Raw genomic sequence first — 12,993 nt, 5'->3', positions numbered from 1 at the left:
TCGGCTCGTGAAAAGGTTGATCTTGCTACGCCCACATCGTCAAACGGCATGGTCATCGCCTTCAGAAACCACAGCGATAACCTGCGCAATGCAAGCGGATCAGCAGCTTCCACTGGTTCAGAGTTCAGACCAAAGATGAAAGATGTGCTTCTGGATAGGCGAGCACGCCATGCACGCAGCGGCGGATGCATGATGGGAACAAAGGAGGGGCTAAATAATGAAGATTTAGAGCTAAAGGTAGAGATTAATGATAATTTGAGACTAAGTAAGCGTGGTCTAATAAAGAAATCAGGCTCACCAGGTGCGGCGGTAGCATGCACGTGCATGGCCTGGTGGCTCAAAACTTCAAACACTGTTTCCCGATGGCGTCGGCGGCGGTGTGCACGCTATGCTTGGCTGCATCCCATGCATTGCCTCCTCACTGGTTTCCTCGTCGAGAAGAATTTGCTCGTTTTGAGCCTTTTGGGAATGAGGATTTCCGGGCTGTTTGGATGCAGAATTGAGAATCTTACATGGTCCAGGCATCTATTTCAGACGTTCATTTTTGACTGCGTGAGATTGGATGCACCTGCCTGAGCTAGAGCTTCTAGGTTAGGGCTCTATCCATACAAGCCATACGTTCACGCCTGCAAGCGATGTGTTTAGGGGAGTCCTGCATGTTTCTTACCAGTATATTGTCCGTGCTAACGCTACGGGTGAGTCACGTCAACTAACCTTTCCAGGTACTTATATATTCTAACTATGAAAGAAAAATATTTAAATACGTGAGATCAATGCCCTCAGGTCTGGTTTGACCTTTTTATAACTATCAACAAGATGCATTTTTTTTAGAAATACCTGCCACATTTTTAGAACATGACCAACCCAGTAGTTTTTTCAAGAAAAATTTCCGACATACGAACATCCCAAATGGTGCTGTCATAGTCATGGCATATTGTCCTGAGCAGACCAGCAATAACATACTACAGAAGATCAAGATAACAGAGTGTATGTATGTAATAAGCATGACAATAATGGTGCACAACCTGCAAGTGTGGGATAGAACATGCAAATCATCAACCCCATCTTTGCTCAGTGACACAAATCCGATGTCGAAACAGTGCAAGAAATTGACAACACAAAGGCTTCAATATGTGAGTGCTAATAGTGTTCACTCCCTGAAGCCTTGCTCAAACCGAGATAGTTTTTTTTATAAACAAACCGAGATAGATTTTGATATAGCACATAATCAGACTCACTGCTATTCCCAGCCATCTCCAGCAACCTAAATCACTTGCCGCATATGCCCTGGAAAATTGAGAGGATTATGATGAGGATCAGCCCGACGACGATGCCAAGGACGATGAGCTTCATCTTCATGTCATTATCGCCGCACCTGCACGCCATGCCACCTGAAATCAGCAGCCTGAGAGATGCCAATGTTCTGTTTCAGTTCTTCTCTTCTGTCTGACACAGGCAAGCTACTGAAGAGATACTTGGTTATGACGATATAAACAGAAACTTGCAACAAACACAGACATCATCGTGGAGCTGCTCTGTCCCTGTGACAAGCCCATCGATCTGTTGTCCGTGATCAAAGGCCTAAAATATTTCCACCAAATTAATTCCTCGTTCAGAAGTAGTATTTCAAAGTAAGCTAGTCAAGGCCAAAGATAACTCAAGAATGAAAGAATTATTGAAGGTTTCAGCCTAGGTAAGTAGATGCAGGAATCCATCATCAGGTCATGCATGCCTGGGAAAGCATATACTGATATACGTTGGTTATTACCTTGTTTTCCATCGTGATGCTTTTCACTTGTTTGATCTGAGCCTTCACTTTGGACAGCTTACTCACCTCCTCTGGGTGATCCGTATAGTACTGCATCTGGTCTCTAAGCCTCAGCCTGTATTGCCCACATTGAGGAATTTTTTCAAGCCTCGTCCTCCGATCTCCCACAACTACAATCTTCGATCCGTCTGGGGGAGGCCTGCTATACCCATCAACCTGGTATTAGAGACCTTGCCGATCATGGAGTCCCCCGTGGCCTCCACATCGCCGGTGATTTCCGCCGCGCCACTCTCCACCGCAACGCCTTCCGCACCTTCAGGCGCGCTGGTGACCCTGTCGCTGCCGCTGGGATCGGTGGCTGCGCCGGCCCCGGTTTTCTCGCCTGAACAAACGACGGCGGCGATCGTGGACCTCAGCCACTGCATGCGGGAGGTCCAGGAAACCCTCTGGGTGCTCCTCCAGGGACAGTTGACCATCACGCCGCCGCTGCCCACACAGCCACCACCACCCCCGCCGCCGCCGTCATCAGCCGCATCCTACCCGGCCATCTCGTACCCCTACGGGATGCCCACCGCGGCACTGCCCTCGCCGCCGTCCTCCGTATCGCTACCGTCAACATATGTTCCGATTCAACAGATTCGTTTTCCACCGTCGCCGTTGTAGATTTCGGCCTGTGCGCTCAGTCCCACGACCGCGCCAATCTACTCCACGACGACACCGCGGGCGTCCATACCTCCGGCGCTGACGACGGGCGCTGTTGTCGCTCACGGTGGGCCGTTCGCAACAGGCACCCTCTATGGAGGTGTCGATGGCACGCTCATCCATGGCAGCAGCCTCCTTCCGCACTCCATCGCTTCACCAACCATCGACAGCTTCCCCGCGGGTGGTAATCAGGGCGGCGAGCAGGAGGGGGCGACCATGGGCGCCACCCCCCGAAGTTTTACAAGCTGGAGTTCTCGACGTACGATGGCTCTGAAGACCCCCTGAACTGGCTCAATCATTGTGAGCAGTTTTTCAGGGGCCAGCGCACACCGGCCTCCGACCGCACCTGGTTGGCTTCCTACCATCTCAAGGGGGTGGCTCAGACATGGTACTATGCCCTCGAGCAAGACGAGGGCATGCCTCCTTGGGGTCGCTTCGTGGAGTTGTGCCATCTTTGCTTCGGGCCGCCTGTCCGCGGTACAAGATTGGGCGAGCTGGGGCGGCTACCCTTCCACTCCACCGTCCAGGAGTTCTCTGACCACTTCCAGGCGGTGTTGTGCCATGCGCGCGACATATCCACAAAGCAGAAGGCCGAACTCTACGTTGGCGGCCTCCCGGAGCACATTCGGGTGGACGTGGATATGCGGGATCCACCCGACCTTCAGACTGCCATGTATTTGGCCCGAGCATTCGAGCGTCGCACGGCGGCCATGCCTCCAGCGCCTCTGTAGCGGGGTGCACGACCACCTCAGCGGCCTGGCTTTCCCCCACGCGCGCCAGGTGCGGGTGCTCCTCCAGTTGGCGCTCCTGTGCCCCCGGTGGGGGGACCAGCAGCGGCGAACGGGGCACCCCGGTGCGCCAGTTCCGCCGCCTAACGTCAACCGAGCAACTGGAGCGGCGTCAACAAGGACTTTGCTTCAACTGTGATGAACCCTACGTCTGTGGCCACATGTGCCCACGGCTCTTCTACCTCGAGTCGAGCGACTACATCGACGAGGGGCTGGGGGATGTCGCGGCGATGGATGACGTCGCCAACCCCGAGGCTCCGGACGCCGAGGAGCCTGCGGCCACTAATGCTCTTGTGGTCTCTCTACATGCACTTGCAGGGATCTGCACGGACAATACGATGCTCCTTCCGGTGATGGTTAAAGGGGAGCGGCTGTTGGCGCTACTCGACACCGGCTCCACGCACAACTTCCTCCATGGCACGACAATGCGCCACCTAGGGCTCGCCCCGACGGGCAGTGAGCAGCTCCGTGTCACCGTGGCCAACGGCGACCGGCTACCTTCCGAGGGCATTGCTCACCATGTGCCCATCCGCATCGGCTCGGAGTCCTTTTCCATCACGTGCGTCGGTTTGGACTTGGGCTGTTTCGACTTCATCCTCGGCGTCGACTACCTACGGACCTTGGGTCCCATCTTGTGGGACTTCGAGGCCATGATGCTGTCCTTCTGGCACGAGGGCAGACGCGTCCTTTGGCAGGGTGTGCGTACCACCGACGCGGTGGTCCCACAGCAGCACCTTGCTGCACTCTCCACCGACGCCCAGCAGCCGCTGATGGACTTGCTACTGCAGCAGCAGAGCGCCGTCTTCGACGAGCCCACAGGGCTCCCACCGGTGCGCCCGTATGACCACTGCATTCACTTGCTGCCCGGCACCACTCCTATCATCGTGCGCCTGTACCGCTACCCCCAGCTGTAGAAGGACGAGCTGGAACGATAGTGTGCGGCCATGCTCGCCTAGGGCATCATCCGGCCGAGTACCTCTCCGTTCTCCGCACCCGTCTTGCTGGTACGGAAGGCGGACAAGTCTTGGTGCTTCTGCATCGACTACCGCACCCTCAATGCCAAGACTTCCAAGGACAAGTTCCCGATTCCGGTGGTGGATAAACTGCTTGACGAGCTCCATGGTGCTCGCTTCTTCACCAAGCTCGATCTACGCTCCAGGTATCATCAGGTGCGGATGCATCCCGACGACATCGCCAAGACCGCCTTCCGCACGCATCACGGCCACTACGAGTTCCTAGTGATGCCGTTTGGGCTCTCCAACGCTCCAGCCACCTTCTAGGCCTTGATGAACGATGCTCTCCGACCCTACCTACGGAGGTTCATGCTGGTATTTTTTGATGATATCTTGATCTACAACTCGTCGTGGGTTGCGCATCTGCAGCACGTCAACACCGTCCTCAAGGCACTGCGGGCACATCATCTTCACCTGAAGCGCTCCAAGTGCTCATTTGGGGTGAAATCGATGGCCTATCTGGGCCATGTGATCTCCGAGGGCGGCGTCGCCATGGACGTCGACAAGGTCGCCGCCGTTGCTGCATGGCTGACTCCACGCTCTGCTCGGGGTCTCCACGGCTTCTTGGGCCTCGCGGGCTACTACCGAAAGTTCATCCGGGACTTCGGCCTCATCGCAGCACCGCTCACGCGTCTCTTACGGCGAGACGCGTTTGCATGGGACGACGACGCAGTAGCAGCATTCGAGGCGCTCAAGAGCGCCTTGACCACATGACCTGTTCTCCAGATGCCGGACTTCGCCACGACCTTTGTCGTGGACTGCGACGCGTCAGGTGCAGGGTTTGGCGCTGTCCTCCATCAGGGCACGGGACCCCTCGCCTACTTCAGCAAGCCCTTTGCTGCCAGCATTTGAAGCTTGCAGCGTATGAGTGGGAGCAGATCGGCCTGGTGCAGGTAGTGCGCCATTGGCGCCCATACTTGTGGGGTGGTATTTTCTGGTTCGTACTGACCACTACAGCCTCAAATTTTTGCTTGATCAGTGCCTGTCCACCGTTCCGTAGCACCAATGGACTAGTAAGCTTTTCAACTTCGACTTCTCTGTGGAGTACCGCCCAGGGCGTCTGAACACCATGGTGGACGCTCTGTCTCACCGGAATGCAGAGGAGGGGGCTCCGACCACCATGGAGGGGGCGACTGTGGCCGTCCACGCCCTATCCGGGCCGACCTTCGCCCTCCTGGATGACATCAGGCGGGCAACAACGACCGTGCCTGATGGCCAGTAGCTCCTCCAGCAGCTATAGGCCGGTGAGCTCTCGGAGCCGTGGCACCTCGACGACGGCCTCCTTCTCCATGGGTCCCGCATCTTTGTACCAGACCATGGGGACCTACGCCACCATGTGCTCCTCCTAGTGCACTCGGCTGGCCACGAGGGAGTACAGAAGACCCTCCACTGCCTCTGCGCCAATTTCTACATTCCATGGGATCACGTGTTGGTTCAAGATTGGGTGCGTTCTTGCACCACCTGCCAGAAGAACAAGATAGAGACATTGCAACCAGCGGGGCTGCTGCAGCCCCTCAAGGTGCCGTCCCAAGTATGGGCCGACATCTTGATGGACTTCATCGAGGGGCTGCCCAAGGTCGGTGGCAAGTCCATGATTCTAACCGTGGTGGATCGCTTCTCCAAGTACGCTCACTTCATCGCACTCGGCCACCCCTACACCACCACGACCATCGCCCGTGCCTTCTTCGATGGCATTGTCCACCTTCATGGGTTCCCGTTGTCCATTGTCAGTGATCGGGACCCCGTGTTTACCGGGCACGTGTGGCGGGATCTCTTCCGGATGGCAGGCGTTAAACTCTGCATGAGCACAGCCTTCCACCCACAGACGGATGGACAATCTAAGGTGGTCAACAAGGTCATCGCCATGTACTTGTGCTATGTGACGGGCGGCCGCCCGCGTGCATGGGTGGACTGGCTCTCGTGGGCAGAGTATTGCTATAATACCTCCTTCCACACCGCCCTGCGCGCCACTCCCTTCGAGGTCATGTATGGCCGGCCTCCTCCGCCAATGTTGCCCTACACGCCAGGGACGGCGTGTACAGAAGCTGCTGATGCTCTTCTATGTTCCCGGGATGAGGTCCTGGCAGAGGTTCGCCAACGTCTTTTGCAGGCCCAGCAGCTGTCCAAGAGGTATTATGATGCAGGGCATCACGAGGTTGAGTTCCAAGTGGGTGACTGGGTCTGGCTGTGGTTGCTGCACCGCACGACGCAATCCCTCGAGTCGGGCGCCAAGGGCAAGCTCGGTCCCCACTACGCAGGGCCATTCCGCATCCTGGAACGCATCGGCCGGGTGGCATACCGTCTGCAGCTGCCGGAGGGTGCTTGTTTACATGATGTTTTCCACGTGGGATTTCTCAAGCGCCACCAAGGGGACCCTCTAGCAGCGATGGGCATCCTTGAGCCGACCCTAGATGGTCGGCTGCTGCCAGCTCCTACCAAGGCGCTCTAGGCTCAGCAATGTCGGGGAGCTTGGCAAGTACTTATCCAGTGGTGCGGCTTCTCCGAGGAGGATGCAACATGGGAGTCCATCGATGAGTTCCGCACCCTCTACCCTGACTTCCAGCTCGAGGACGAGCTATTTGCGGAGGCGGGGAGAGATGTTGTGACCGGCATCCAGTATACAAGGCGTAGGCCCATTAGTGGCCAGGGGCTGTCGGCCAAGGGGGCCTAAAAGTCCATAGTTATTTTATTTAGTCCTATTATTAGATAGAAGTATAAATACTTGTAAAGACTTTGAGATTGGATTAAGCAGAAACATAATTGTTTTCGGCTTCCTGAAGGGAGTCGGGATTACCTAACCCTAGCCGCCTCCTGCTGTTGTCGCCCGCCTCCTCCTCCTTCACACGTGTGACCACGGCCCCTCAGCGTTGTTCGTCGCGCTTCAAGCCTCGTCCTCTGATCTCCCACAACTACAATCTTCGATTCATCAGGGGGAGGCCTGCTGTACCCATCAGATGCATAACCATTTTATTGAATACAATGATAAGGATACAAAACTTGTATATGAAAAATAATCAGATATGATGCAAGAATCAGACAGTAGTGTTCATGGCAATCGGTAGCATGTCGCTTGTAGTTAGAATTTAGAAAATCATGAGATACAACAAGTTACATCAATTTGTTATGAAATTGTGAGTTTGCTATGAAACCATCACTTCTAAGTGGATAGTACCTGGCACACTTGAATTGTGTATCTTTCCATTGATACTTGAGAAGGGCAGCTACTCTACCGTCTGGGAAAATGGCAGTAACTTTCTACAAATAGCAAGTCGAATCAGAAACTGACAAATACATAAAATCACAGGAGGCCAAGAGCCACAACTTTGCAAAGTAGTAACATCGTCCCCGCCCGCGTACGCCGACGCCTGGACCGTCACACAAACGCAGCAGAGAATAATCGATCAGCCAACCCAATCAAATGACAGCCCCATTCGGCTTGCTAAATCTTGGCTGAAATTGGCTGAAAACACTATTCTGACTGAAATGTTGTGAAAGAAAAATATTGTTCCGGCTGAAAAAAAAGAAGCCGAACAAGCCGGATTTAAGGTACGCCGAACGGGGCCAAAGAGAAGACGAACCGAGCCGCAGATCGGGAGCTCACCGCAAGCTGAGGCTACGCGGAGGAGGCAGAGGGGGAGGGGAGGAGGCGCGTCAGGAGGACCCGCTGCGTATCGATCGCCTTCTCCATGGCTGGGTTGGCCCGCTTCACCTTCGCTTGCTCGGGTGGGTGGGCCGGCTAGCGTCGTGGTTATCTAAGGAAGCGGAAACGAAAGCGGTTGCGGGGGGAGTCTGGAGAATTGATTGAGCATCTGCGACTCCGGCAACCAGATCCGGCAATCGCCGACGAGCAGGAGGAGGCCGCCAGAGCTGGAGAGCTCGCCGTCGCTAGGAAGCAGGAGGCAGTGGCGGAAGTCGCGCAGTCGCGCGGAGCTTTTTCTTTGGGGTTTTTTTAATTCTCGCCAATACAATTTTCTAACTTTTAATTTAAAAACGCCATTACAATTTACCTTATTGGAAGGGAACTGCTAGCGCCCGGACGTCCGATCCGGGCGCTAGCGTCGGATGCTCGCGCTGCTGCTCCTAGATGCCCCCCCACAACCAGCAACCTCGTCCCCATCCCCAACCTCATCCCCATCACCCGCAACCGAGCCCGTTTCCATCGGGATGCCCCCACGCACGCTCGACACGTTTGCCTCATCCCCATCCCCATCCCTCATCGCCATCCCCATTAGTTTGCCTCGCCCCCACAGGAGCACCCCCCACCACGTCGTGCCCCTCCCCTCCTGTCCCCCTTCCCCAACGCACCCCCTTCCCCAACTGCAACATTGGAAAAAAATATATAGTGCCACATTGATAAACATACACTGCAACATTAAAAAAATACTGCAACAACGAAAAATATCTACGGCAACAAACGAAAAATATGTACTGCAACATCAAAAAAAATATCTACTGCAACATTGGAAAACATGCACTGCAACATCTAAAAAAATCTGATGCAACAATGAAAAATATCTACCGCAACAACGAAAAAATGTGTACTGCAACATTGAAAACATGTACTGCAACATCGAAAAAACATATACTACAACATCAAAAAAATGTGTACTTCAACATCAAAAAATTATGCTGCAACATTCAAAAAATTATGATGCAACATCTCAAGCAGTAGTACTGCAACATTGCAAAAACATCTATTGCAACAGCTCAAAAAAATCTCATTGCAACATTCAAAACCATCTGTTGCAACATAAAAAAACTAGTGTAACACGGCGAGATCTGACCCTGAGAGCTCGCCGGAACCCTAGCCATCGCCGCATCCCTTAGATCCAGAGGAGGAGGAGGAGGAGGGCTCAGATCTAGAGGAGAAGCAGGCCTCAGATCCAGATCCCTCCGCGAGCTATCTCGTCGGAGCCATCGCTGTCGTCCTCGTCTCCGGTGAGGGTGCGGGAGCCAGGTCATAGGGAGAGTGGGGGTGCATGGAGGTCGCGAAGGGTGAGGGACGGAGGGAGGAAGGGAGCACAGGCTGACGGGCGCGGCGCGCGGTGTCCCTGTCCCGGGGACGGCCCGGAGAGCCGGCAGGAAAACGAGCGGAGGAGCAGCGTAGGAGAGATCGAGTGTAGGGGAACGGACGAAGTGAGTGTAGGAGAGAGTGAGTGGAGGCAGCGAGCGGAGCGGGAGGAACTGAAGTACGAGTACAGAGCGGTCTGTAGCATTTACATGCCATTGTAATTCTGCTTCTCCCGTAACCATACACTGATCTATGTCTGGAGCATACCTAGGCCCAGTTGCAATCGATGTATTCCTGTATGTCCCTGTATTGCCCCTAGGCCTTGGAGGATAAGGCAGGAGCGGATGCGTCGGCTTCGTTTTCTCAAAAGTCAGCTCACGCTGGTTTCTCCTCAAGCCCTGTGCTGCCGCAAAGGGAAGGTGGATCCGCGCCTTCATCGTCTTCGCCACACCGACGCCAAAGTACCGTCGCTGTCCAGATCCGAGACGCGGTCAAAGCAAGCACAAGCCGCTGTGGCCGATGGCGTCGTGGGGGCGATTCCTCCGTCGCCACTGCAGTGCGAGTCTGAAAGTTCCTCGCCATCACACGTCGCGTCGCGAGTTTGAGTTCTGGAAGGTGGGTAGGAACTCGTTCCCTCGCTGCTCACCAACGACGAGCCCTTCTTCGGCGGCGGCGTGCTCCCTCTCCACACCCGCCTCTGGCGCTGCTCACCAACGACGAGCCCTTCTTCAGGGCGACACCGGGATGTTAGATAATCTCGTGCATGATCTTGCATATTCATTTATGTAATTAAGTAGTGCATGTTTACTTCCTGAACTATAGCTAGCTGCATGTGTGATGAGAGGTGTAGAAGCTAGAACCGTGCTGTGTCCATGGTGCGGCTAGGATTTGGTCACCGCCATGCTGTGTACGAAACGCTCTCGCGCTTTAGGTGGGCACGGCACAGGTGAGCGCGCATGGCGGGGGGGGGGGGGGGGGGGATCGTGGGTCTCAGACCTTGTATACACCATGAATAAAAGGCAACAAAGAAAACCAGAAAAGCTGCAACATTTGGCAGCGCCATTCTCTTGCGTTCAGTTGAGATCCACCGAGTTCGCGTGCGTGAGTGAGTGAGCGACGTCGTGCGCGTGATCGCCGTCGTTGCCGATCACCGTCGAGCTGCAGATTCTGGTAGCCGACGCCTACATCTGGTATTAGAGCCACGATGTATGTTCTATGATGGCTCGGTGAGTCCACCGCACCAACCACCTCGCAAGAAGCTCGTCGTTCCTCAGAGATCGCCGCAGGCCACTATGGGCGGCGATAGATCATCCTCAAGCACCGGCAACCGCGTTCAGGAGAGTTCACTCATGTGGCCAATGTTGACCTACTCCAACTACTTAGAGTGGGCCATGCTCATGCAGTGTAACTATGAAACGCTCGAGATCTGGGAGACGATCGAGCCCGGCGGCGAAGGCGTGAAGCGAGCTCAAGATCGGCAGGCCATAGGAGGTCTTCTTCGGTCCGTACCCAAGGAGATGTGGGCGATGCTGGGCGCCAAGAAAATGGTGAAGGAGGCGTGGGCAGCGGTGAAAAGCATGCGGTTGGGTGCTGATAGGGTGAAAGAAGCCCATGCCCAGCGACTGCTTCAGGAGTTCGAGAACATCACGTTTAAAGATGGTGAGATGGTCGATGACTTCGCGCTGCACATCAATGCGCTTGCGGAGGAACTGCGTGGGCTCGGGGAGTCCATCGATGACGCTCATGTTGTGAAGAAGATGTTGAGAGTTCTCCCGAAGTGCTATGCCCAAATTGCAGTGTCCATCGAGATACTGCTGGATGTCAAGACCCTGTCAATTGAAGATCTGGTGGGGCGTCTGAAGGTAGCTGAGGACCGGTTCGAGGTCGACTCCGTCACGGAACGAACCGGGCGTCTCATGCTGTCAGAGGAGGAGTGGCTGTCCAAGTACCGTCACCGTCTAATTCCAGAGTCGTCTTCCTCTGGTGGAGGATAGAAGCAAGGCGGGTACAACCCCGCCAAGCAAAAGGGCAGTGGGCGCGGTGAGAAGAAGGAGCCAATCCTGAAGCTGACATCAGAGGGTACACCACGCCGCAAGGGAAGGTGCCGAAACTGTGGAATTTACGGTCACTGGAAACAGGACTGTAAAAGGCCTCCCAAGAAGGAACGTAAGGAAGAAGCCCACCATGTGTAGGCGGATGCAGATCATCAGCCGGCATTGATGCTGGCAACGGTGAACTCCATGCACGTTGAGAGGAGGACACACTGCACCACTGCGTCATTGTCGAGCATGTGGGATCAAGTTGTTCATCTCAATGAGAAGAAGGTGTTCCCAGTTGACCGAGATGAAGGCAAGGATGTTTGGGTCCTTGATACGGGGGCCAGTAATCACATGACGGGGTGCAGAGAGGTGCTGTCATCGCTCGACATGTCTGTGCGAGGCACGGTGCGTTTTGGGGATGGATCACTCGTTGAGATCGTTGGCATCGGCTCTGTTGTGTTTCAGACAAAAGAAAAGGGGCCAAGGTACTCACTGAAGTCTATCTTATCCCTAAATTAAAGAGTAATATTGTGAGTTTAGGCCAATTGGAAGAGAGTGGTTTCAAAATTATGATTGAGAATGGGTTCTGTAATGTGTTTGATGATGAGCGCTCATTGCTAGCAAAAGCACCTCGAGTCAAGAACCGTCTGTATCTGTTGAAGCTGCACATCTCTGAACCTGTCTGTTTAGTTGCAAAAACAGACGAAAAGGCCTGGCTCTGGCATGCTCGTTATGGACATCTCAATTTCCAAGCGATCCGAGAACTTGGAGCCAAAGAGATGGTCGAGGGATTACCGTTGATTGACCGGGTGGAAGAAGTCTGTGATGGTTGTGCACTTGGAAAGCAGTGTCGACACCCGTTTCCTCAGGTGGCCAATTACAGAGCCAACAGCCCATTAGATCTGATCCATGCTGATCTATGTGGCCAGATCAAGCCAAAGACACTGGGGGTAAGAGTTATTTTTTGCTTTTGGTTGATGATTATAGCCGTTATATGTGGGTGGAGTTTCTGACAACAAAAGATGAGGCCTTCAAGTGTTTTAAGAAGGTGAAGGTTTTGGCAGAAACTAAAGGAAGATGTAGGCTTCGAGCTTTTCACAGTGATCGCGGTGGAGAGTTTAATTCCATCGAATTCAAGGAGTACTGTGATGAGAATGGAGTAAAGCATTTCACCACCACACCGTATACACCACAGCAAAATGGTGTTGTGGAACGCCGAAATCGTATAGTGGTGGAGATGGCTAGGTGTCTGCTAAAGAGCAAGAAAGTGCCTGGAGAGTTTTGGGGAGAAGCAGTCCGCACTGCAGTGTATCTGTTGAACCGTGCCCCGACGAGGAGCCTCTAAGGCAGGACACCCTATGAAGCGTGGTACAACAAGAAGCCTAAGGTTCATCGTCTTCGAACATTTGGCTGTGTGGCCCATGTCAAGAAGGTTGGCCCTGGAATTTCCAAACTTTCAGACAGGTCAACAATGATGGTGTTCATAGGCTATGAAACTGGGACAAAGGGTTACAGATTCTATGAACCTGTGACAAAGAAACTCCACATATCTCGAGATGTGATGTTTGAAGAAAATTGAGCTTGGAAGTGGAGTGAAGAATCCCCAGTAGAACCAGCTGTCCCTGTGTTTGAAGTGGAGCATTTCACTATTGCTGGACAGGTAACAGTAACT

General features: G+C 54.0%; 3 protein-coding genes across 3 annotated transcripts; all 3 read left to right on the top strand.

Moving 5' to 3' along the window:
* The first annotated feature begins 3,419 nt into the window (after positions 1-3,419).
* Positions 3,420-4,172, top strand: LOC136536029 (uncharacterized). Its single transcript, XM_066528458.1, has one exon. It carries the CDS (start codon positions 3,420-3,422, stop codon positions 4,170-4,172), a length of 753 nt encoding a protein of 250 aa, XP_066384555.1.
* Positions 4,173-4,544: 372 nt separating this feature from the next.
* On the top strand, positions 4,545-4,985 carry LOC136536028 (uncharacterized mitochondrial protein AtMg00860-like). The gene has a single exon (XM_066528457.1). It carries the CDS (start codon positions 4,545-4,547, stop codon positions 4,983-4,985), a length of 441 nt encoding a protein of 146 aa, XP_066384554.1.
* Positions 4,986-10,574: 5,589 nt separating this feature from the next.
* On the top strand, positions 10,575-11,276 carry LOC136536026 (uncharacterized). The gene has a single exon (XM_066528456.1). The coding sequence runs from the start codon at positions 10,575-10,577 to the stop codon at positions 11,274-11,276; it is 702 nt and encodes a 233-aa protein (XP_066384553.1).
* Positions 11,277-12,993: the final 1,717 nt, after the last annotated feature.

Source organism: Miscanthus floridulus, chromosome 2 (genome assembly GCF_019320115.1).
Source record: "Miscanthus floridulus cultivar M001 chromosome 2, ASM1932011v1, whole genome shotgun sequence".
NCBI lineage: Eukaryota > Viridiplantae > Streptophyta > Magnoliopsida > Poales > Poaceae > Miscanthus > Miscanthus floridulus.
Note: the sequence above shows the minus strand (reverse complement) of the source record. Positions and strands in the feature narration are given on the sequence as shown.

Bases quoted from the DNA above. Each gene is read 5' to 3' on its own strand.
- LOC136536028 (XM_066528457.1), top strand. From the start codon at position 4,545: ATGAACGATGCTCTCCGACCCTACCTACGGAGGTTCATGCTGGTATTT.
- LOC136536026 (XM_066528456.1), top strand. From the start codon at position 10,575: ATGGGCGGCGATAGATCATCCTCAAGCACCGGCAACCGCGTTCAGGAG.
- LOC136536029 (XM_066528458.1), top strand. From the start codon at position 3,420: ATGTGCCCACGGCTCTTCTACCTCGAGTCGAGCGACTACATCGACGAG.